Source organism: Canis aureus, chromosome 6 (assembly GCF_053574225.1).
Source record: "Canis aureus isolate CA01 chromosome 6, VMU_Caureus_v.1.0, whole genome shotgun sequence".
Classification (NCBI taxonomy): domain Eukaryota; kingdom Metazoa; phylum Chordata; class Mammalia; order Carnivora; family Canidae; genus Canis; species Canis aureus.
Genome location: NC_135616.1, coordinates 27,107,031 through 27,132,433, shown reverse-complemented (window position 1 = coordinate 27,132,433; position 25,403 = coordinate 27,107,031). Strand labels below are relative to the sequence as shown.

The window sequence follows — 25,403 nt, the reverse complement described above, 5'->3', positions numbered from 1 at the left end:
TTGTAAAAGAGAAACTTTAATTTATGCTGAAAAAACTTTTTAGGAGATAACATCCTGATGTTAGTCAGAAGCAGGTAAATCAGGGCATTCTGCATTTTCTTTCAACACAGGACACACCTGAGATCCTACAGACAGGAAACGTGGGGAGGATAAATCCAAAGACATATGCATCAGGTACACTCCGAAGTTCACCTGTGAATAAGACAGTGGCAACAAGCTCGATTATTTGAGCAGTTGAAATAATTCTGTAAATAATAATGTTCAACTAAAATCAAGACAAATATTAGGGATCCTGGGGGGCTCAGCAGTTTAGCCGTTGCCTTCGGCCCAGGGCGTGATCCTGGAATCCTGGGATTGAGTCTCACATCAGGGTCCCTGCATGGAGCCTGCTTCTCCCTCTGCCTGTGTCTTTGCCTCTCTGTCTCTGTCCCTCTCTCTCTCTCTCTCTGTGTCTCTCATGAATAAATAAATAAAAATATTTTAAAAAATAAAATAAAATAAAGTCAAATCTTTAAAGACATGTCTGAGAATCTAGTGGGAAACAAGAATCCCAATTTCAGACACCAAGGATTCTCGTTGACACCAAGGATTCTCGTTTCAAATGTCCTTTCCTGGGCGCCTGGGCAGCTCATCAGTTAAGCATCCAACTCTTGATTTTCACTCAGGTCATGATCTCAGGGTCATGAGATGGAGCCCTGAGTCAGGCTCTGTGTTAAGTGTGGACTTCGCTTGGGATTCTCTCTCTCCCTCTTCTTCTGCCTCTCCCTTCTCCCCACCCCCGTGATCTCTCTCTTAAAAATACATACATACAGGGCAGCCTGGCTGGCTCAGCGGTTTAGCACCGCCTTCAGCCCAGGGCCTGATCCTGGAGACCCAGGATGGAGTCCCATGTCGGGCTCCCTGCATGGAGCCTGCTTCTCCCTCTGCCTTTGTCTCTCTCTCTCTCTCTCTCTCTAATAAATAAATTAAAAATCTTTAAAAAAATACATATATATATACATACTATCCTCTCCTAATAGTCACCCCACACCTGTTTATTGCTGGACCCATTCTTTTTTCTCCTTCCTCTATACCCTGAGCTTCCAGTAGGAGGGCTTGCATCCTGCTCTTTGTTTTTCACCACTGTCAGGCCAATTTCTGCTCTGTTCCCTGATGTAAAAACTATTTTGTGAAAATAATAGCAAAACTCTGCATTTTCTTTGTTGTGATTTTTTTTTTTTATATCATGTAGGTTAAGTTCTCCAAACTCTCTAGGATAAAGATGGAAAGTCCACAATAAAGAGCTGTGTGAGTCTACTCAAAGTTTGCCATCAATGCAAGTGAGCCAAAAAGGACCTTTTGGAGCATGTGACGTGCTCCCAGAGCTGTTCATTGCTGTGATAACATCAGCTGGACGCCCCCAATGTTCCAGGCCTCAGGCTAGAGGCTGAGGCCAAATTAATTCCTTAAGATTTGTGCACATGTGGGTGAAGGGTACACAAGAATTCTCTGTACTCTCTTTGCAATTTATCTGTAAATCTAAAATTATTCCAAAAATTATTTTAAAAAAGAAAAGATGTGTGCACATGAGAATTACAGTGATTCTAAGAAGTATTATTTCCTTGCATGCCCACCATCCCCTCCCCTAGCACCCTTGGCATGGCAGGCCCAAGGTCCCCACACCCCCAGGGGAAATGACTTGCCTCACTGAGCACATAGACATGTTGGTAAAACACTCAAGTGCAGACCATATCTATCCTGTACCTGTAGGGAGACTGTGGCAATTACATATTGTAAACAAATCCCAGTTTTGGAGAAAGAACAAGTCCCAGTTTTGGAGAAACACAGGAAACAGTGCAGAACATTTTACTATGAGTTAACTTTCTAACTTACTATTGGAGAGAGATTAAATATTTACATTATTTCAGTTAACTTTCAAGAAATGCTCCATGCAGGCTGACTACTTACCTGACTTCCTATAATTCTTGGGAAACAAAACCAGAAAGTACTAGCCTAGACACAGATCTTCCTAAAGAATCAATCTGTGAGAAATTCAGTTTCTATAATCTGGCCTCCACAAAAACAGTATTTGGGCATATGAACCCTCAAGATGATTTACAGGCTTCTGAGAGTAGAATTTACTGAATTTGTGCAGCTCCACTACTTACCAGGGGGCATTTTACTCTCATGAGACATCCATGGAGAAGAAAATAATGATCAATACAAAAAAATTACTTTGCTTATTTCCTTATTTCTTATTTACACCCAATATCCCTTTAATGAAATTTGACAGCATCAAAAATACACATAATAAGACCCAAAATAGTAAGGAAGTGATAGAAAGGAAAAATAAGATGGGTCCGTGGATGAGGTCAGAACCTTAATGGTAGCCCATCAGCCTTAGGATGTGTCCCCACTTCTAAAACTTAACTCAGCACTAATACTCAGAACTACAGTTCTGGTGTGGATAATGAGCCAGGATCTTAAAACAGGTGCCATGGTTCACAATCATGCTTACCTTTCTCTCGCGCCTCTCAGAAAGCTTTTGAAAAACATTTTGGTTTCGCTGCCCAGTTTGCTGGTCGATGCAGATCATCTGGCATCTGTGACAAGGCCCCGAAACCTGGGAGGTGAGAAGGGAAAAGAGAGTGTTGCCATGAAAATGACCAGACACTCCTGCTGTGCAGGTAGGAAGCTGAGTCCGGAAGACTGGTTGTAAGAGGTAGAGTCTCCAGCCCCACTCACACACAGAAATGCTCAATATTCTAACAGCAAGGAGCCAGAAAGTGGCACCTCCTCAGGTCATTGGTCATCTACTGAAAGGCTCCCACCTCAGGGCTTTGTAGAGAAAAAAAAGAGGGGTTGTGAATCTTGGATGGCTTTCAAATGAATCCTGGGGATCCTCCCAGGAAGAAAAGAAATAACTGATTGGAGGGGTAAAAGGGGAGAAGATCAATACCTACGGACACAGCACTGAGTCCTCTGAAAGAACCTTACAATGTCCATGCCCTTTGACCCAGAAATTTCAATCCTAGTAATTTCACCTAAGAAAAGAACCACAAGTACAAACACAGATTCACATACAAGGATCCTTCTCACATTACTTGTAGTAGGGGAAATCTGGGAGTGTCTTAAACATCAAAGAGTAGAAAAGGATGGCCACACTCCATGTATGTATCATGCAGGTATTAAAATTACCTCTATAAAGGGCTTTATTTTTTTTTAAGATTTTATTTATTTATTCATAACAGACAGAGAGAGAGAGGCAGAGACATAAGCAGAGGGAAAAGCAGGCTACCCACAGGTTGCCCCATGAGGGACTCAATCCTGAAAATCCGGGATCAGGCCCTGAGCCAAAGGCAGCCGCTCAACCGCTGAGCCACCCAGGCATCCCTATAAAGAGCTTTAAATGAAAGGGGAAATATTTACGTTTATAAGTGAAATAAGCAGGAAACAAAACATATATATATACACAGTGTCTTGACAGGGGTCATACCATATGGTAGAACTTCTATTCTGCTTGGTCTGCCATGAACATGAATTGCTTTAAAGTGAGAAAATCTCCCATAAGTGTTAACACAAAAAAAAGAAAGTATGCACTCAGCGGTGACAAGACGCTTCTTTTGTCTCACATATAAAAAGAGCAAAGGCACTTGATTTTCTCCTTTGCTCCTCTGCTCACCCATGGGCGCAAAGTAAGCACTGAAATCAGAAACAACTAAATCTGGATGTGTCTTGGCCTTTCCTATCCCTCGCTCCTGGCTGGTGGGCACTAAACCAGGGGAAGCGTGCCCTCACCGTGGTGCGGAAGTCAAGGTCCGCAGGCCTCCATAAGCAGCTGGAGTGCGCTGTACGGGCCTCCGCCCAGCACTTGCCTCAATACAGGGTAGACCTACGACCTCTCAAAGCCCTATTTCCTCATCCAGCCCCTTAGCTTGATTTGGTGATTTCTAAGATGTCAAGCCCAGGCCTGGCACTTAGTCATGCTCAAAAGTGGAAGCTCTCATTGTAACACACAAGAATCCCCAATATGGAACAAGACTTCCAAAAGATCAGAACACTAAGCCCTCCAGAATCAAATACAGAACATTTTACCTTCTCTGCCTAGAACATTATGATTGCCAGGCCAGGCTCCCTCTGACTCTGCAGAGCCATGTCCCTCAGAATAGATGTCCCACAGAAGGGATGTCCCACCAGCCCTGGGCCCCAGTGGCCACCTGACAGACAACACTTGAAGTAAAAATCCTGTCACTTTGGTGAAAAGACTCTCTTAAGACAGTTTCTCAAGCTGACAGAAGGAAAGATATTTTCCAGGCACTTTTTTCAAACACTAAGACAGAGAAATCAACTTTCTTACAAAACTGTAATTTTTGGGACGTCTGGGTGGCTCAGTGGTTGAGCATCTGCCTTCGGCTCAGGGCGTGGTCCCAGGGTTCTGGGATCAAGACCCATATCGAGCTTCCTGCGTGGAGCCTGCTTCTCCCTCTGCCTGTGTCTCTGCCTCTCTCTCTCTCTTTGTGTGTGTCTCTCATGAATAAATAAACAAAGTATTTTTTTAAAAAACACTGTAAATTTAAGCTTTTTTTTTCTAGTACTCTTATCCATTGGGATTGTAGAAAATTGTTTACTAGCATACAGGTTCTTTGAAAAATAACTCAAATGATACAGAAGCTTTAAGAAATGAGAAAGCACTTAGCAGTAGCCTCTCTATCCATCCTCAGAGGCAAAGGCCACTAACATGGCTGTAGGTCACTCCAGACTGCAGCTTATAGCTGGACACGACACCCCATGCACCTGCATAGCACACTCACTGCACTCTGAAAGACCACTGAGTTTCCTCCCTGTTGGCATCACTCCACAATACATCTTGGACATCCTTCCATGTCTGTACAGAGACGACCCCATCCCTGAGCTTTGCAATGTTCAGGATGGCTGGCATTCCTGGGAGGTGATGTTCTTCACTGTTCTACAAAGCCATATCAACAGTTTCTTAACTCTTTGCTGTTATCGATAATTTTGCAATAAAGGTCTTAATCCACATAACCCTCTTTGAGCTCTAACGTTTTTTGTTTTTGTTCTTTTTTTAGCATCAATCTCCCTAAATGTGACTCTAAAACCAACACATATCCAAGTTTCTATGACCTGATGATCCCCAGTGCTCTCTTTAGCACAGAGATGTGCTAAAGCTTTTTGCATTGCAACGGCCTCAGCCTGAGTATTAGCAACAGCAAACGTCTTTTAAGCATTTAGTTTTTGAAAGGCACAGTACTAACTATAGTTTATACTTTTTAGTGTCTGCACAGGACCACATTGTGTGAAGATAACATAATTTATTTAACCAGTTTCCCTTTTTGTGCATATGTAGGATAGCCTCCAATTCTTCATATTTAACATCATAAGCACTACAATAAGTTTGTAACATAGCTCTGCATACATGTATTACTGTATTTTGTGGAATAGATTGCTACCCGTGAAAGAATTGAGCCAAAGGGCAGGCAAAGTCTCACTCTTATTAATGAATGTTTATTAAGTGACCTAAAGAAAACAAAGCATCTCATAAAAGTATCTTAAAGAATCTTCCCTGTATGCACATCTCTGGGGGTACCTGAAGAGCCACAGTGCTATGGTTTCTGGGTGAGTTTCTGACAGTGACAACAAACTAGTTCTAGTTCTTTCGTTATCCTATTCTTTTCTTCCTTTATTTCTCCCTCCTCTTCATTTATCAAACAACATAGACTAGCACCTACTCAATATCAGGCAGGATACCTAAGAGCAAGTGTTTTAAAGACATGACAAGGACACAGCAACAGGAAATAAGAGGACATCAGGAGTCAGGGATAAGGGGGTGGGGGAGGCGGCAGGAAGGCTAGTGCCAGTGAGAGGTCTGTGGGAGTGAATATCACAGAGAGAAGAGATTGTTTTTTTCAAGAGGGAGCAGCTGCCAGGATAAGAGGAAGTTTGGGGAGTTAAATGGATAAAAGAAGTTCTCTAGGACATTTTAGCGTCATGCAGATTGAATCACCCTCCACAACCTCAGACCTCTGACATTCTTCAAAAGATTTATTGTTTTAATTTACTGCTTTTCTGGATATTACAGTGGTGTCCCTTCCAAGTGCAGAGCCAGGACACAAGGTAGCCCAGTATAGTCATTATACCATTGATTAATAACACTACTATCAAAATAGTTTCATGCCCCCACTAAAGAACTGGGCACATTCTGTGCAGATGCCCTATCCTTCCGTCCCTAGCTATTCCTTATCTTTCCTGTCAATTCATTCTCTCAACAATTACTGAGCACTGACTCCCAGCCAGGACTGTTCTGGGCCCTAGAGGGACAGCAGGGAACAAAGCCTACTTAAGCCCCACCCTTGTATGCCCTGAAGGAATAAGCAGGTAGTATGCAGACTCAGAGTTTTTCAAGGAAGTGGTATCTGAGCAGAGGTCCTGAAGTGGTGGCAGGAAGAACATGCCAGGCCTAAGGGACAGCAGGGACAAAGGTGCTGAGACAGGACACTTGGCCTGTTTAGAGAGTGGAGAGAACGGTGGTATGGCAGGTAGGGGTGAGGGCTGGCAAGCTCGGAGAGGTTGGAGAGGTCAGAGGGCTCAGGGCTCTGAGGCCTTTACTGGCTCCAAGAAAGAATGCAGGTTTTAACCTAAGACTTCCTCACATCTTCCATGCCCATTGCACAATTTGGGGAGCTCAGAGCCTTGGGAGAGACAGCAAGCCATGGCTTTGCCTCTGACTACGAGCTCCTCCACAATAACCAGTGAGGCCAGAGGGCAGAGCGTGGGAAGAGGGTGGAGTGGCCATGGGCACTGAGGGACTGCTAGGCATCTGGGACCTTCTCCACCAGACAGCAGTAAAGTCCAACAGGTTTCAAGAGGATAAAGTTCTCATAGACACAGCATTCTAAGAAAACAGAATCTAAGCCTGAACATAGTGAGGGGGTGGAGGTGGCACTGAGCTTGCAATCACCTGTATGGGGCATATTCTCTCTGCCCCATGTGAAACTGACTGTTGCTGCCCTCGTGGGGAATAAACAACAGATCCTTCCCAGGGGAGTCCCAAAATGTAGATGTCAAAGGACTCTCCTTTAAGAGTCAAAGAGAGGCATTCCCGCCTACCACCACCCTGGCCTTAGATAAAGGTCAGTTTCCATTTGCAACCCTTGAGGAAGGGTAACTGAACTTCCCTCAACTCACCTGGAAACGCAAGGAACCAATAGAGATCTCATCCCACTTCTCTTCTTCAAAAGCCCTTGTTCCATTGGTAATAATATTGGCACGGAAACGTGAGATGAGGTCTTTCATTGGGAATAACTCCTCCTTTCCATTCTCATCACTGTTTAAGACATACCGAAGGGGGGTGGGTAAGTGAGGAGAAGTGGGTAAGTGCATTGTTTTATTTATTAAACATTTCTAGCACTTGATGCCTGACTTCATCAACTGCACTCTGGCCTGAGGCCTAGATGATCAGAATAAGCTTCTGCCATGAGTATAAGGCCAACAGACACCCATCTGTTTAATAGACCTTGATGGTGTCCCCTGGGAGATAGTCCCATCTCCATGAAGAGGCCTACTAGAGGCAGCACAAAGGTGAGTAGATCTTAGCAAAAAAGCTGAAGGATTCTAAAAACCAAGTGAACAGGGTCAAGTGAACAAACATCTATGAAAATACCAGTTCTATGAGGTGAGTCCAGACAAGGCATTTAAAGAGTGTCAATAGGCTTAGTTACCAAGGACCTAAAATGTTGCAAGACCTCATACTCTTTTTCTAATATCATAAAGCAACAGGTACCTATGGGAGGTTTTAGTATTTATTTCCTATAGAGAACAGACTGGTGGTTACAAGAAGCAGGCATGGGAGCAGTCGAAATGGGTAAAGGGAGTCAAAAGATACAAGCTTCCAGTGCTAAAATAAATACATCATGGAGATGTACAGCATGATGACTATAGTTGTTACTACTGTACTGCCTGTTTGAAGATTGGTAAGAAAGAAAATCTTAAAAGTTCTCATCTCAAGGAAAAAATTTGTATGTGGTGACAGATGTTAATTTGACTTATTGTGGTGATCATTTGTTAATATATACAAATAGTGAATCATTATATTGTACATCTGAAGCTAATGTAATATTGTATGTCAATTATATGTCAATAAAAACAAATTTACTTCTTAACTTTTATCCTGTTTGCAGTTTTAACTAGCATATGCTATATTTGTAATTCTTGTTTACAATCTCTGCTTACTGACACAAGGCCCCATACAAGGGCTCTTGGCACCTCCATGCACCCCCTCCCCCAAGTGAAAAAGCACTGAAAAAAAGCATTTAAAAACTTCAGCAAAAGAACACATTGTATGATCCCATTATACTGGGTTCAAGAATAGGTGAGACTATCTCTGGTGAATGAAGGCAGAATAGTGATGACCTTTGATAAGGCTAAGAGGGGATACAAGGAAAGTTTCTGGTTTACTAGAAATGTTCTCTATTTGATCTGGGTGGTGGTTACATGGGCATATACATCTGTAAAAATTCATTGAGCTATGTCCTTATTATTTTCCTGCTTTGTTGTGCCTCAACAAAAAATAAATAAATTTTAAGTTGGGGGGGGGGGATCCTTAAGTATGATTGAATTTTCCCTGGAAACAGAACTGAAAGTCTCTAGTGGAGGATACGGCTATATCTCAATTCCCTTCCAAATGGGGAATGGTGTGTGAAAAGATGGGAGCCAGGAGAACCACCTCTAGCTTTGCCCCTATGTATAACTCCCATGACTGATGAACTGAGAACTACAGTTTCCTCATCTGAAATGCAAGAGCTAGTACTTTCCAGTCCTAAAATCCTTTGATTCTGGATTTACCCTCTAGGTTACAAACCTTTCTTTTGTCCTCTGTAAAAAGAAAAACTGTATGTTTAAAAGCTAATGTGGTCAGCATATATAACATAGAGTCCGTCAGATTTGAAAGTAGAACAGAGATACAGCAACCAGAGCCTCTAGCGACCCTCTCAGGTACTAGGCACAGGCTGGTCCTCTTACCTTCTCTGCCTACTTGCTGCTTGTCAGCCCAGCATTAAACCAACTGGTAGGAAACATGGTCCCCTCCTGGTAGGAACCAGGACTGCAGCAAGCCTGTCTCCATCTCCTAGTTTTCCACACCAAGAATCCTAGAAAACTGCTGACCTGCCCTCCCCAAGGGCTCTGAGTACCTGAAGAGAAGTGTCACTCTGTGCCAGGCTAGCTCAGTGAACACCCAGGGCCCATGCGCTTGGGCTCTTATGAACCCAAGGAGGGTGAGCTGGGCCACAGCCAGGGAACTGTGTTGTATGTTTTTGCCAATGACTATAAAGAGGAATTACTACAAACAGTCCATCTTTGTCATTTTTATTAAGCTATATTTGTCCATGTTTGTGAGTATGCACACATGTGCCCAGGACCACATGGCATGTGAGAGTTACAGGATCCCTGGCTCATGGTGACAGGCATATACACACCCCTCCTAGCCTGTGGACCAGGGATGAGCAGTCCATCCAGCTCTCACAAAACAACGGGGTAATTCTTTTTGCCCTAATTGTCTGATTACCTTGAGACTTCAATTTCCTCTAAAGAACAATGAAGGGAGTTGAACTAATCCTTTCTAGAGCTGACCCGCTAATATGTCAGGGCCCTTGGAAGAGCACTGGATGGGAGCAGGCAGGCAGTCATGTCAGTTCTGTCTGATGATACAAACAAATAATATCTATAGTTACAATTTTAAAAGCTTTCATAATCACTCTTCTTTTCACTCAAAATGACTGTGGAAGTAGGGCAAAGCTCCTAGGGGACAGGGAGTAGTAGAGGGCAGGCAACGAAACTGGGTCAAGTTCAATTCAATTAGAGCAAATGTTAAGAGATGGAATGATTGGGGTGCCTGGGTGGCTCAGTCAGTTAAGTGTCTGCCTTCAGCTCAGGTCATGATCTCAGGGTCCTGGGACTGAGGCCTGTATCGGACTCTCTGCTCAGCCAATAACCTGCTTCTCCCTGCCCCTCTCCACTACTTATGCTTCTCTCTCACTCTCTCTCAAATAAATAACTAAAATTTTTAAGAAAGAGAGAGAGAAAGAGAGAAGGAGGGAGAGAGGAAGGAAGGAAGGAAGGAAGGAAGGAAGGAAGGAAGGAAGGAAGGAAGGAAGGAAAAGGAAAAGGAAAAGGAAAAGGAAAAGGAAAAGGAAAAGGAAAAGGAAAAGGAAAAGGAAAAGGAAGAAAGAAAATAAAAACTTAAAGTTAGGGTTGACTAAGCATCATGAAGGCATCAAGAGAGATGTGGGAACTGTACCTAAGGGCTTTGCAACTTCTTAGGGCCTCAGTCTCTCATCTAGACTCCATGACTCCCCAGGTAGGTGCCAGGCTCACTCCCAGAGTCAAGTGGTTACACATGTCTGCTATGCCCAAGGCAAAAGGTCTTACCTGGCATTTAATTGCTGCTGAAGCTCCAAAACACTGGATCTGTTTATCAGCAAGTACTGTGCTTCATTCACCAGAGAAAGGCTGGCTGTTGTACCAGCAGGCTGATCTAAAAGTGATGGAGTATTTTAAAAAGAAGTTGCAATAAATGGAAATAATCTAAGTATCTATCGATAGATGAATGGATAAAGAAGATGTGAGATATACATATAATATTATATATATAGATATATATAATATTATTCAGCCACAAAAAAGAATGAAATCTTGGGGTACCTGGGTGGCGCAGTTTTTTAAGCATTCAACTCCTGATTCGGGCTCAAGTCATGATCTTGGTGCTATGAGACTGAGCCCTGCATCTCTCTGCTAGAGATTCTCTCCCACCCCCTCTACTTCTCCACCTGCTCACATTCTCTCTCTCTCAAATGAATAAATAAATAAATCTTAAAAAAAAAAAAGAAAGAATGAAATCTTGCAGTTTCTGACAACATGGATGGAGCTTGAGGGCATCATGCTAAGTGAAATAAACCAGACAGAAAAGCCATATGATCTCACTTATATGTGGAATCTAAAACAAATAAAAACAAAACAAAACAAAATAAAAAAACAAGCTCATAGTTACAGAGAATAGATTAGTGGTTACCAGAGGCATTGAGGAGTGGGAGCAAGATGGATGAAGGGAGTCAAAAGATAGAAGCTTCCAGTTGTAAAATAAATACATCATGGGGATGTAATGTACACCATGGTGACTGTAGTTAATAACACTGTACTGCATGTTTGAAAGTTGCTGAGAGTAAATCTTAAAAGTTCTCATCACAAGAAAAAAATGTGTAACTATATATGGTGACAGATGTTAACCAGACTTATAGTGGTGACCATTCCTCAATATATACAATATCGAATCGTTATGTTGTACATCTGAAACTAATATGTTATATGTCACTTATACCTCAATAAAAGTTTAAATTTAAAAAGAAGAGTTGTTTTCTTAGAATGCAAATGAATCATGCTTCCATTAGCTTGCATTTTTAAAAAGTAGAGACTATTTCTACAAGGGAAAAAAATAGTGCCCTGGAAATAATAAAAATGTTCCAAGCACATCTGGCTCAAACCTCCCAGAAACAGAAAGAAAATGAGCTCCTAGAATACTGTTAATAACCCAGAAAAAAAGTAATAATAAAATGCTGAAATTGGTCCAGCAAAGAAGACTTAGATGCAACATTTAGGGGAGAGATGAGAAGGAGACAGGGATGGGCTTCCCTAAGACAGTCGAAAGAAGGGCCTTGAGGAGAGCCACAGGCCCAGGAAGATCTTCTGAATCCAGTCAGGGATTTTTCTCCTTAGGAAAGTGTATGATATGGACTTTAGAAATAAATAGTACAGGGGCGACTGGGTGGCTCAGTTGGTTAAGCATCAAACTCTTGTTTTCAGCTCAGGTCATGATCTCAGGGTCATGAGATTGAGTCCTATGGCAAGGTCAGCTCTCAGCATGGAGTCTGCTTGAAATTCTCTCTCTCTCTCTCTCTCTCTCTACCCCTACCTCACCCAGGTGCATGCACATGTACATTCTCTGTCTCTAAAATAAAGAGAAGGAAGGAAGGAAGGAAGGAAGGAAGGAAGGAAGGAAGGAAGGAAGGAAGGAAGGAAGGAAGGAAGGAAGGAAGGAAGGAAGGAAGGAAGGAAAAAAGAAAGAAGAAAGAAAGAGAAAGAAAGAAAGAAAGAGAGAGAGAGAGAGAAAGAAAGAAAGAAAGAAAGAAAGAAAGAAAGAAAGAAAGTAAGTTAGTTTTAAAACTACTGAAGGAAAAAAGTAGAAAACTAGTAAAGGAAAATATCAAGTGTGCCCAGAACTGCTAGCAGCTTCTGTCAGCCATTTGTTGACTGGCCATCACTGTTCTTGCACAAGATGTTGAGAAAAAGAGTGAGCTGGGCTAAAACCTAGTTAGCTGTCTCCAAATCAAATTCGTGGAACCCAGTACACAAAAATGGGTACTTTTATGAGAATTGCTTTCCATACCCTCTACTCCCATAGGTCGTCTTTGCTAAAATGGCTGTGTCAGGAAATGGGAGGTGGAATCCCAGCCCCCTCCACAAAGGCCCTTCTTGTAACTTGCAGGAGAAAGGCTCACTCACCTCTCCCAAGGTGCCTTGCCACTGGGGGCTAAACCCCTCCAGGGTAGAAAACAAAAACCCCATTCAAAGCCCTGGAGTCTGTGCAGAGAAAATAAAAGTCTCTAAAGCGCATATGAATGAGCCTCCTGTAGGTCAGACGGGTTCCTATTCCTCACTCTACACAAAACTGCCCAATCTAATTAAGCAGCCAAGTGCTGGATGATTCAAGTCATCCTAGTGTGAGATCCCTGTGCTTTGGTCATGTGCCTCAGAAGGAAGGTTTGAGTGACAGTGCATTAACCAAATCCCTTTCATCCCCAGCTTTGTATTGACTTAAATAAAGTTTTCCAGAGAAGAACCAGTCCTGAGCACCAGCTACTCTGGCCACAGGTGACAGTCATCTCGGATATGGGAATTAATTGGGAATTAATGGTGGGAGGGGGGAAGGTCTGGCATCTCATTAAGAGATTCTTTTTCAACAATGTTCTATTTATATTTATTAACTATTTTTCAAAATTTATGATTGCTTGTGTTGTTTTGATAAACCGTGTACTATTAAACACTCAACCTAGAAAAAAATCTAACACTTGGACTCTTATGATGACAGTAAACTTGAAAAATGTGTATACGTTTCAATTTATATATTATTATAGTTTCAGATAAATATGACAGTGATAAAGAAGATTTTCAAACATGAAATATATAACACTAAAATAAAATTCGAAAAAAATAAAATTTCTGACCATTAAAAAGCAGTGTGCCCGTGTGTGTGTGTGTGTGTGTGTGTGTATTTCTAATGGATACTCTTGAGAATCAAACCACTAAATACCGAGATTCTGTTGGACAGTTTATATGACAATGTAAAAATGTACAAGGGGGTAGTGTAACTCTAAAAAAGTTCCTCTCAGGTGTACTAACCTAAAAATGTTCCTAAGACCAGTGGCCTTGACCATCAGAGACGTCTCCACCATGAATGGCACCCTTGAAGTATATAGTATTCACAAGCTGACACTCCCTGGCACTGTATCTTGCCGGGGACAGACTTCCCTCTGCACCTACCTCTGCCTCACCCAGGTCCCCACCTCCCACTAGGACAGTCACTGCTACCTCCTGCCTGGCCCCTGTGCTTCCCTCACCTCCCTCTCTGATACAGCTTCCATGCCACACCAAGGTTGTCTTTCTAACACATGTGGCATCACGAAACTCATCAGCTTAGAGTTCTTCAGTGCCTTCCCCCAACCACAAGACAGTACTCACTGGCTCCTCAGCCAAACATTCATCTCTTCTCCCCAGCTCTGCCCCAAGGCTCCCCTACCCACATTCAACCCTCCCAAACCCTTCTCTGGGCCCATGAAATGCCAAGGCCTGCCATACTGTTCTCAACTCACCTTCCTGCCTCTTTTGGCCTACAAAACTCCTATCTCATGTTAAGATGCAGCTCCAAAGTTACCTCTTCCTTGAAGCCTTCCGTGATTCCCTCCAGGTGTAAAGGATGCCTCCCCCACACCCATGCCCTTTGCATAGACCTTTAACTGTGACCTTTCTGTTAGTGTCACTGTCTACTGGTAAGCCATTGCCTCTAAACTTAGGTCTCAAAAGACCACAACCATTGCTTTGTAATCTTGGCCAGCCTCCTGAAGACCCAGTTGAGCCCCAGGTGGACAGGAAGTATAGGAATTATGGAGATATTCCATCAGCTCATGTATATGGTGGCCCTCGTCCTGCCAAGCCCCACTCCTTGCATATCCCTACTCACAGAAGTGCCTATTTCTCTCTCCCTTTTCCCCATGTCTCTAAGCTTGCCCATGCCCAAACACTACCAGCCCACCCCCTCAATAAGATGAACATACATTTATTCCTCTTCTCCATCACACAGCAACTCAGATTGCTAAACAGCTTATGATATAACAAATTGTCAGCACTTGTAAAAGTGCAAATAGATTATATCCTCCAAATCCTCTCTCAATCATACATTTTAAGGGACTCATGGTTCACCTATGCAGGTCCCTAGACTCGGTCACTGGTCCCTATACTGTCAAAATGCTACTCGGATTTACAAGCCAGTCTCTCTGGGAGCTAATAACTAAGCCAGGTCATCCCTACACAAAATCAATATAGTGGCAATGACTCATCCATGCATTCATTCATCTGGTATTTATTGAGCAACTGCTATGTGCTAGATGCTGTTCTGAGCACTGGGGATGCAGCACTGAACAAAGCACACAAAAACTCCTGTCCTCTCAGAGCTTACAATCTATTGCAATCTCATAAACAGAATGAGTAAAATGCATGGTCTATCGGATGTGAAAAGTACCACATAGAAAAATAAAACAGGGAATGAACTGGAGAGATTCAGGTAGAGGCTCTGGTTCTAAGGAAAGCAGTCAAGCAAGGCTTCCCTGAGAAGGTGACACTTGAGTAGACACCTGAAAATGATCTCTTCTTCCCACGTGATACTGTTAACTTTCAAACACTTTCTTCTTCTGCTGTCTCAATTCAGCTAACAACAGCTTTGGCAGGAAAAACTGTCAGCACTTTTACAAGTCGAAGGAGTTGAGGTCTACAGCAGTTGAGACATCATGAGGCTTAACATTTGCCAAGCTCTCAGAGCCATGTGGTGACAGAGTCAAGACTAGAAACCAGGTTTTCTCATTTCCACATACAGTCTGAGGACATAGCAAGTTACCAATGCTTGTAACCCAGTAAACCTGTGCTTCTAAACATGGAGGACTGAGACAGAGTGCTTGTCAGAGGTGAAGCAGCTGGCTGGAAGCCCACCTCCCCTCCTCAGGGTCATCCTGGAGACCACACGTGGTCCTGCAGACCACCCTGCTTTCTGTGCATGAGTAAGTCGCCCTGTAAATCCGTTTCATGGGCTGATTTTGATGTATGCCAGAGTAAACCCAAGCTCCTGTCACCTAAGAACCAACCCAAAATGTGATACCTTTGCCCTGTTTCTTTGCACTTCTTTGAAACTTTGAACTTTGTTTGATCAGTTGACATGGACGGCCAAAAAACCTTGACAACCAGCTTGAAATTTTTTCTCCACAATTATAAGTATTTACCCTGGAAAAATAAAAGGGAGGGGTGGTGAATATTACTTAGCATTCCTTTAATTTGATTTTTATTTGATTAAATAATAATCTAAATATCAAAAAAGTTGGGTTATAAAATATAATACAATATTATAAATATAATGTAATATAATACTGAACCATAGAGAGGAAAGCATTAAGTGACAGTGTGCTCAGGAAGCTGTGGGGATATGCTCAAAACATGGGAAGACCTGAAGTTTAGGGCTTGTGCAAAGCTTTCAGATCAGATAAAAGCTTTAGAAGTTCGTCTTGAAAGACCTTGTTTAATTATAGCTACTGAATACCATAGAGCTTAGAATTTGAGAGCTTCCAGAGCAGTATTTTGCTTTAAGAAGCCCTTGAACCCAGACATATGTTCTGGATTTTTACTATTGGCCTGACTAATATTTTCCCTCATAGCCAGACTACATGGAATAATGGGTTTGGTTTGTGAAAAGAATGCTATGCCTTTATGTTACCGATAGAAGTACATTTATTGATTTAGTTTTTTTCTTCTAGAGTCTTAGAGACTTTTTAAATTTAAAGCATTTAAATTTTTTAATTGTTCTAAAATCTACACAACACCAGAATTTATAATGCAAAATTGCTAATAACCTACATTGGGATTACAAGATAGAGTGTATGGAAAATCTAGCCTTAATTTTACCTGGATCAAATAGCTGCCTACCTGTGTCTGGAAAGGAAAGAGTAGAATGAAACCTCATTTAGTTACACTTTCTCTCTGGTGCTTTGAGAGATTGCAGGAAAGTCCATTTTCATTAATCTGAGCATTTATGGTTCTGAGCAAAAGAAGCCTAACTACCTCTTTATTAACCAGAAAACAGCATTTATCCCAAATGAAGCTAGATGAAATGTGCAACCAGGAATGAGCCTCATAAAGAAACAGCAGGTATCCCTAAATGGCTGCATTTCTCTCTATGCTGGCATCCTGAGGAAGGAGCATGCTTGGTAGGTTTGAAGAACAGCAGGAGGCAGTGTGCTCAGAGTGGAGCTCCTGAGAGGGAAAGGGCAGCCGACTGGATGAGGGGTATAGCTAAGGACGGATCTATAGGGCACTGCTCTCCTCCCCTGCTGTGTTACCTGCAGATGGACTGAGATCTTCACCTGCTACAGAGACTCACCTGTCTGCACAGACCTTGCTTTGGTAAATCTGAGCCTGTTCACCATCTTCTTCCAAGGGCACCTCTATAGGCTCCATCCCTAAAGAATAAAGGTTAGAGACAGATTTATCATCAGGCAAAAAGAACAACTATTGAAGTGAAAGTCCGTTATCATGAAATATACAAGAAGTGTAATGCCCTGGGAAATAGGTTGGATCAAACAGTTGGCCAGATCTTGGAAATCTCTTTATAACACACAATCTCTTTTGCATGATCATTACCACCAAAGAATATACATCAAACAGCCTTCTCATGGAAGACTCTGCACTTCGGAAGTCACATCCACAGTAGCTGGATCATGATAAATTCCTTAAAAGATTTCTCTAACTTTCGATGACTCCACATTCCAAGATCATTGTTCTCTAAACTACCTTAAGTCCTTTAGAAATAGGCAGGCTTGAGGGCTCACTCTGTAAAGATATCAGCATAGAGTGGTAATTCCCAATAGCTCCTGGGAATAAGCATCAATTTGGATTCCTGTACCAATCACTGTCATCTAGATAGATAGATAGATAGATAGATAGATAGATGACAGATAGACTGACAGAAATAAAACTGTTGCCATGTCAGTGGGGCTGGGAAGTTTATTTTAATTGTTGCATTTATCATGTATGAAGGAGTATATAGCATATGTATGCAACAGTTTTAAGAATAACAATAGTTAAAACTCATGTACCCATTACCCAGCTAAAGTGCTATTTATTTTTTAAATTAAATCAGAGTGAAATACATGGATGAAACAAGAAGAAACGGATCCAACTAAGAAGTGAAAGACCGGGATCCCTGGGTGGCGCAGCGGTTTGGCGCCTGCCTTTGGCCCAGGGCGCGATCCTGGAGACCCGGGATCGAATCCCACGTCGGGCTCCCGGTGCATGGAGCCTGCTTCTCCCTCTGCCTGTGTCTCTGCCTCTCTCTCTCTGTCTCTCTGTCTCTCGTGAATAAATAAATAAAAATATATTTAAAAAAAAAAAAAAGTGAAAGACCTTTGGTAAAGGCTGGAACTGCTGAGGCCCTCTGCTACTCTGTACTCCTTGTTCTCCATGAATCGTTGAGAGTACAGGGAAACATATGAAGCCAAAACACTCCAGTAGAATGTATGGTGGCCTCTACTCTGTGGACACTAAGGCAAGAGCTCCTCCTGTGTGATCCACCTGGCCCTCCAGCCCTCTCAGCACTGCTACTGGTCACAATGCTCACCAGTATGACCCAACCTGTTCCTTAGGCACCTGTCATGCACACCTGCATTCCTGACCATCTCAGCCCTCCTTATCACATAGGGCACAACACAGCACATCAAATGGGCATATCATGAGCTTCAGATCATGCCTGCTGTTCAGCCCGTCACAACAGGGCTTTCACAGAGACAAAGACAGAGATGCAACAATTTGATTACCAAGTTTTCCATGAACTATGTCCCCTGCTTGTCTGCACCTTACACATGCACAGCCCATTCCATACTCCTGTCCCTGTGTGGGGAAAGCCAGAAGAACTAATTCAGAATGTTCCCAAAGTTTGGAGAAGGGATGTGCTGCTCTGAGTAATTATAGATGCTGCTGTGTCAAAAGGGTGTGCATGGAAGAACAGTACGGTGCCAGGTATGCATCCACAGGGAAATGCAGTAAAGTGAGCTTGGAACACTGGTTATGAGGAAGTCACCACAGCAAGGCAGACAGCATGTGGACAAGGGCACACAATGGGCAAGTGGCGCTGGGACTGTGCTCAGCCTCTTTCTATCCTTACACAGGCTCTAAATAACTCAGGGTCTTTGGCCCTCAGTTGCTTTCTAAAGGTCACTGTAGGCCTCTGGTTAAGGCAACAAAATCTGGGACACATCCGTGAATTGAACTCAAGGGACCTGAACAAAGTTCATGGACAGTGAGTTCATTCCATATATACAAAAGCCCTGGGCTCAGCTCAGAGATACAAAGAAATAAAAGAGCCTGACCTCCAGACTCAAGATGCCTAAAATCTTTGGGAGTGCCAAGTCTCACACATGAAACCATTATAATGCCTTGTTTTATTGTTTATTATTCAGTTCATCCTGTCATGCATTGCAAAAGATGGGCTTACCCCACCCACAATACAAGAATCCTCAGCAAGTGAGCAGAATATCTGGTACATGGTAGGAAGGGACACCACACCACCTCACAAAGCACTGCTATTTTGGAGTGGAAGATATTGGGTATCTGTTTTCTTTCTCTCTCCCATTCTTTGCATCCTGGAATAAACCCTACTTATCCATGATATATATTTTTATGCTTCTGAGAATAGAAAGAAAGAGAAGCAATCTGCTCAATTCTTTTTATATATTAATGTCCTGGATACCTGAACTTAAATAAGAAAGCACAGTAAGGGCAGCTCAGGTGGCTCAGGGGTTTAGCACTGCCTTTGGCCCAAGGAGTGATCCTGGAGACCCAGGATGGAGTCCCTCATCGGGCTGCCTGCATGGAGCCTGTTTCTCCCTCTGCCTCTGTCTCTGCCTCTCTTTCTGTGTCTCTCATGAATAAATAAATAAAATCTTTAAAAAAAAAAAAAAAGAAAGAAAGCACAGTAAAAGAAAGTGATATATCAATCTCACTAATGAATAGTTACAAAAATACTAAACAAAATATTAGCAAACCAAATCCAACAATATATCAAAAAGCCATTGCCACCTACTGTTTCCCTCCCCTCAAGAGTCCAAGGATAATTTAGAACTAGACAATCTATGAATGTAAGACATCACACTAACAGACTATAGGAAAAAAAATATGATAACCAACAGATGCAGAAAAAGCATTCAGTAAGAATTGACTATTAGCCATCATTTGGCTACATAAGAAAAGAACTATTTCTATCAAATCTATCCAAAGCTTATAGTAAGAATCATTATTATTTTTGAAACTGTAAAAGTATTCTATTCAAATCAGTAATAAAGCAGGCTATCTTCCATCATTGCTCCAGCATCATACAAACAGGCTAAGCCAATGCAGTAAAAAAGAGAAAGAAGAGAAATACAAATTAGAAAGATAAGAAACTATCATTATTAGAAAATTATATGTCTATTTACACAGAATACGTGAGAAATCTTCAGACCAACTAGTAAAACTAACAGGAATTCAGAAAAAGTATGGGGAACACATAAATATATAAAAATCAAACATTTCTATATGTATTAATAACCAATTAAAATATTTAATCGAAAAAAAGATAGTATTAAAAATATTCCAATAAACCATTACAAAGCAGGGCACCTGCATGACTCAGTTGGTTAAGTGTGTGACTCTTGATTCCTGTTCAGGTCATGATCTCAGACTTGTGAAATTGAGCCCCGAGTCAGGTTTGGCACTGAACATGGAGCCTGCTGAAGATTCTCTCTCTCTCCCTCTCCCGCTGCTCTTTCTCTGTCTCAAAAATTCATTCATTCCTTCATTCATTCATTCATTTAAGAAAACCATTAGATAGCAAAAAAAAGTACAAAAGTCTCTGGAAAATATTAAAATTTAGAGCAATTAAAGAAGTTGTAAATCAAGAGAAACACCATTATAAATAAAACTCAATACTATGATAAAATTATTTGAAATTAATATATCATATTACAATCAAAATAGGATTACAAATATATGACTATAAATCATGCAATTTTGCAATCAAAATGCCAACAGGACACACCAATAAAAATATAGAGATTGTCAAAGTGGTTAGAAAGCATGAGCCAACTCTATGGTGGATATAGGAAACTCACTTTAAATCTAGTGATACAAAAACCACAATGAGATACCACCTCACCCCAGTGAGAATGGGCAAATTAACAAGGCAGGAAACAACAAATGTTGGAGAGGATGCGGAGAAAAGGGAACCCTCTTACACTGTTGGTGGGAATGTGAACTGGTGCAGCCACTCTGGAAAACTGTGTGGAGGTTCCTCAAACAGTTAAAAATAGACTTGCCCTACAACCCAGCAATTGCACTGTTGGGGATTTACCCCAAAGATACAAATGCAATGAAACGCCGGGACACCTGCACCCCGATGTTTATAGCAGCAATGGCCACGATAGCCAAACTGTGGAAGGAGCCTCGGTGTCCAACGAAAGATGAATGGATAAAGAAGATGTGGTTTATGTATACAATGGAATATTACTCAGCTATTAGAAATGACAAATACCCACCATTTGCTTCAACGTGGATGGAACTGGAGGGTATTATGCTGAGTGAAGTAAGTCAGTCGGAGAAGGACAAACATTATATGTTCTCATTCATTTGGGGAATATAAATAATAGTGAAAGGGAATATAAGGGAAGGGAAAAGAAATGTGTGGGAAATATCAGAAAGGGAGACAGAACGTAAAGACTGCTAACTCTGGGAAATGAACTAGGGGTGGTAGAAGGGGAGGAGGGCAGGGGTTGGGAGTGAATGGGTGACGGCACTAGGGGTTATTCTGTATGTTAATAAATTGAACACCAATAAAAAATAAATTAAAAAAAATAAATCTAGTGATACAGACAGATTAAAAGTAAAATGGAGCCACCAAGAAGATAAAAAGACAATCTAGGGACCCCTGGGTGGCTCAGTGGTTGAGTGTCTACCTTCAACTCAGGGTGTGATCCTGGGGTCACAGGATTGAATCCCATACCAGGCTCCCCACAGGGAGCCTGCTTCTCTTTCTGCATATGTCTTGTCTCTCCTCTCTGTATCTCTCATGAATAAATAAATAAGATAAAATCTTAAAAAAAAAAGACAATCTACACAATGGGAGAAAAAATTTGAAAATCATAGATCTGAAAAAGGACTTGTACACAATATAGTAAAGACTCTTACAACTCAATAATTCAAAAATAAAGAAGCAAAGAATTTGAATAGATATTTTTCTAAAGAAGATATACAGATGACCAATAAACACAAGAAAAGATAGTCAACATCATTAGTCATTAAGGAAATATGAACCAAAGCCACAGAGGTACCACTACACACCCACTACAATGACTATTGAAAAACAACAATGGAAAATAACAGGTGTTGAGGACATGGAGAAATTAGAACCGCCGCACATTGTTGGTGGGAGTATAAAATGGCAATGCAACCACTTTGGAAATGTTCAACATACAGTTCCCACATGACCCAGCAATTCTACTCCCAGGTATATACCCAAGAGAATGGAAAACATATGGCCACCTGAAAACTTATACACAAATGTTCATAGCAGGATGATTTCTAAAAGCCAAAATGTGGAAACAATCTAAACATCTATCAACTACTAAATGGATTTTTCAAAATGGTATGTCCTTGCAAAGTAATATTATTCGACAATAGAGAGACCCTCAAAAACTTGTGCTAGGTGAAAAAAGCCAGTTGCGTATTACATGATTCCATTTTCACAAAACATCCAGAAGAGGCAAATCCATAGAAGCAGCAGATTACTGGTTGCCTGGGGCCAGGGATGAGACTGGTGATGGAGACTGACTACTAATGGGTATGACGTTTCTCTTTGATGGTCATGAAAATGTTCTAAAGTTGATTGTGGTGATGGTTGCCCAACCTCGTGAATGTACAAAAAAAATCTGACCTGGACACTTCCCACTAGCCACATTTCAGGGCTCAAGAGCCACATGTACCCAGTGGCTACCAATCTGGACAACAGAGATATTAAACATTTCCATCGTCACATAAAACTCCATTGGGCAGAGTTGATCTATACTTTTATATATTTGTTAGTTTATAACCCAAAAAAACAAAAATGAAGAATTAAAGCTTGAGTATGTATTATGACAAGTGACTAAAATAAAGGGGATGCAAGTGAAAAGACATATTTCAAATTTTATACTTCTTTATTCCTGAGTCAACTGCCAGATCTTTACCTCTTTCCAGAAATGTCTCAAAACATAGGGAGCAAAACCTTTTTGTTGTCTCTTAACACCATTTCATGGACTTTAGGGTTATTTTAAGAGTTGGTAGAGGAAACCCCTTATTTTATTTTCTGAGGAGTACGAAAGCTACTCTTGACAGTGGATTTGTGAAAAATGAACCCAGTTTTCACACCTTTGGCTTTGAGGACCATGACCTTTTGCTGTAAGTCAATGAAGGGCTGAATCAGACAGAGCCGGGGCTCCTGCTTCTGACTGAGGCACACGCCGTTGTGGTTCACAACCATCCAGCTCCGGTCATACAGCAGCCCTTGATTCCCTAGAGGCCACGTGGTTACCTAAACACAAAGGAAAGCAGATTTTAGGGTAGGGCTCCTCAAAGGTGGCCTTTGCATTATTGCACAGTGGCTGCACAAGTACAGATGGACTTCATGGCCTCAGCACACACTCTTCCTTCAAGGAGGAAATGAAGGAAGAAAAGAAAGGAAAGCAAAGAAGACAATGCACAGGAGACAGTGTGAGAGCTAGATGTCTCCCATTTACCCTCCAGATCTACTTCCTACCCTTCTCTTCGAACTGTCTTTTAAATAGGCAATGTGTGTGCAACCAGCAACATTCAGAGTGCTCATGGAAAGTAAGTCTCACTCCACCCCAGCTCCCCTCCCCCCAGACTTCCATCCCTCTCACTTTCTGTCTATCCTTCCATAGTGGTGAATGTCTGTACAGGCATATCCTGATACTACAGACATATTTCTTGCATAAACTGTGGCTATAGGCATGGCCATTGAGTTGAGCCACTTTAAGTATACATTTAAAGTGTATACACGTTTTCCTAAACTCTTCATATTTCTACAAATTTTAAAATATAAATTACACCCACTGCCCAGATCATTCTTGCATTCTAATACTATTCTCCAATAAAAAAGAACTGGGATTATTTGGAGAAATGGTTGATTCTAGGGCTGGGTCAGCAGCATCTGGTGATGGTAGAAAAGTAAGGAAGTACTCAAAAAGCAAAAAGATGGGAGCATGTCAAAGGGATGCAGTAGTCAACTGCATGGCAGCTGGCCAAAACTGGAACAATCTGAGCAAAAATAAGAATAGTGATGTAGTACTGTATTATAACCCAATATATAAAATAAATATTCATGAGTCAATACTGAAATAAATACATAATTGGATAAATAATAAATAAATATACAAATATATAAGAAAAGTTAAGTCTCCCACACAGAAAAACCTCAAATAATTGATGTAGATGCTCCCCTCTCAAGAAGGAGGAGTAGAACTCCTCACCCCTTACATGTGGGCTACTGACTTGCTTCCAAAGAGTTCAGTGTGGAAAGGGGGTGGAGGAGAAACTTTATAGTGAAGAAACCTGGAAAACACTCTCTCAACCAGATGATCAGGGTTAATTAACATCAGTAGTGGTAAGTCATGTTGATAGTATGTACTATGATATGATATGATATTATATTATATGATTTATGATATGATAAGAATAGCACTTTGTCTCTGTGTTCCTCCCCCCCACCAAAAAAAATCCTGTAACCCCAGTCTAATCATGAGAAAGACATCAAACAAACCCAAGTCAAAGGACATGCTAAAAATACCTGACCAGTACTCCTCAAAACTGTCAAGGTCATCAAGAACAAGGAAAGTCTGAGAAACCGGTACAGCCCACAGAAGCCTAAGGAGAGATGACCGCTAAATATGATAGGACATCCTGGATGAGATCCTGGAACAGAAAAAGGGCATTAGGGAAAAGCTAACAACATTTCAATGAAGCATGGCCAGGTCTTCACAGGGTTTTGTCCACAGCTGAGCTACTAACAGCACTGCATGCAACATCGCATGTACGGTAGTCCCATCAGCGAGGGCTCTTCTGGAATCCGCTCTCCATTGAAGAAAAGGCAAAGGCGAAAAAAAATGTTTTTGAAATAGTTACAAGACAGTCATTCTTGAACTAACTGTGAATCAATTTCAACCAATTGTCTTCCTCTGTGCACTCAATTCAGCTACCCAAAAGAACCTGGAAACTTCAATAGCAGGTAATAAAAGGAAGCAATTTTTAATCAAGGGGCATTTTGCGGTGAGTCTTCTGGTGAGGGACCTCAGGGAAGACAGAGGGAGGCACCATGGAAAGTGAAGGAGAGGAGCTGCAGGCACAGGGGGAGGCATAGAACTCAAGGAGGAAGAATGTCAAGGTAAGCTTCACCTCGAGCAGGGTAAGCCCTGTATTCAGGAGGTGGAAATGTCATGCAATGGGGGATGAAGGTATCCTGGATACTGACAGATCTGGGTTTAAATCCCACCTCAACTGTTAGTAGCTTTGAACAACTTCCCAACCTTACTCGGTCTTGGCTTTGTCACATGTCAGATGGACATTATTATCATTTCCTGCAGTACTGGCTAAAAGCTAAAATGAAATATAAAATGTAAAGCAACTAAAATATATTAGATGATCCATAGATGTTAATCCCTTTACCTCTCTCCCTTCAATTTTTCTCATGTATCAAATATCCTCCCCATACACTAGAGATGCCTCTGTTAGTACAACATTCAAGTTCTGCAATATTATGGTCTATATTAGCTTTTATGGGTAAGCCCAGAAACCACCATTATTTTTTATTCATTTTTAATTCATTTTTTTATTATTCATTATTATTTCTATAGGAAAGCCCAGAAACCACCATCATTATTTCTATAGGAAAACATGTTTTGAATGACAAATAACTTTTTAGAAGACAAGGTATTACTGGAAGACAATCTCCATGGTCT

The 25,403-nt window shown here is 41.5% G+C and overlaps 1 protein-coding gene across 1 annotated transcript in view; it reads right to left on the bottom strand.

Annotated features, from left to right (window-relative positions):
- Nucleotides 1-25,403, bottom strand: part of MOCOS (molybdenum cofactor sulfurase) — a 53,589-nt gene continuing 28,186 nt past the window's right edge. Inside the window, exons 9-15 of the mRNA XM_077900506.1 lie at nucleotides 22,798-22,960; nucleotides 16,745-16,823; nucleotides 15,473-15,594; nucleotides 10,423-10,528; nucleotides 7,183-7,321; nucleotides 2,498-2,602; nucleotides 1-192 (exon numbers count right to left, since the gene is read on the bottom strand). Coding sequence (XP_077756632.1) covers nucleotides 61-192; nucleotides 2,498-2,602; nucleotides 7,183-7,321; nucleotides 10,423-10,528; nucleotides 15,473-15,594; nucleotides 16,745-16,823; nucleotides 22,798-22,960 — 846 coding nt within the window. The 3' untranslated portion in view covers nucleotides 1-60. The remainder of the gene's footprint in view (nucleotides 193-2,497; nucleotides 2,603-7,182; nucleotides 7,322-10,422; nucleotides 10,529-15,472; nucleotides 15,595-16,744; nucleotides 16,824-22,797; nucleotides 22,961-25,403) is intronic.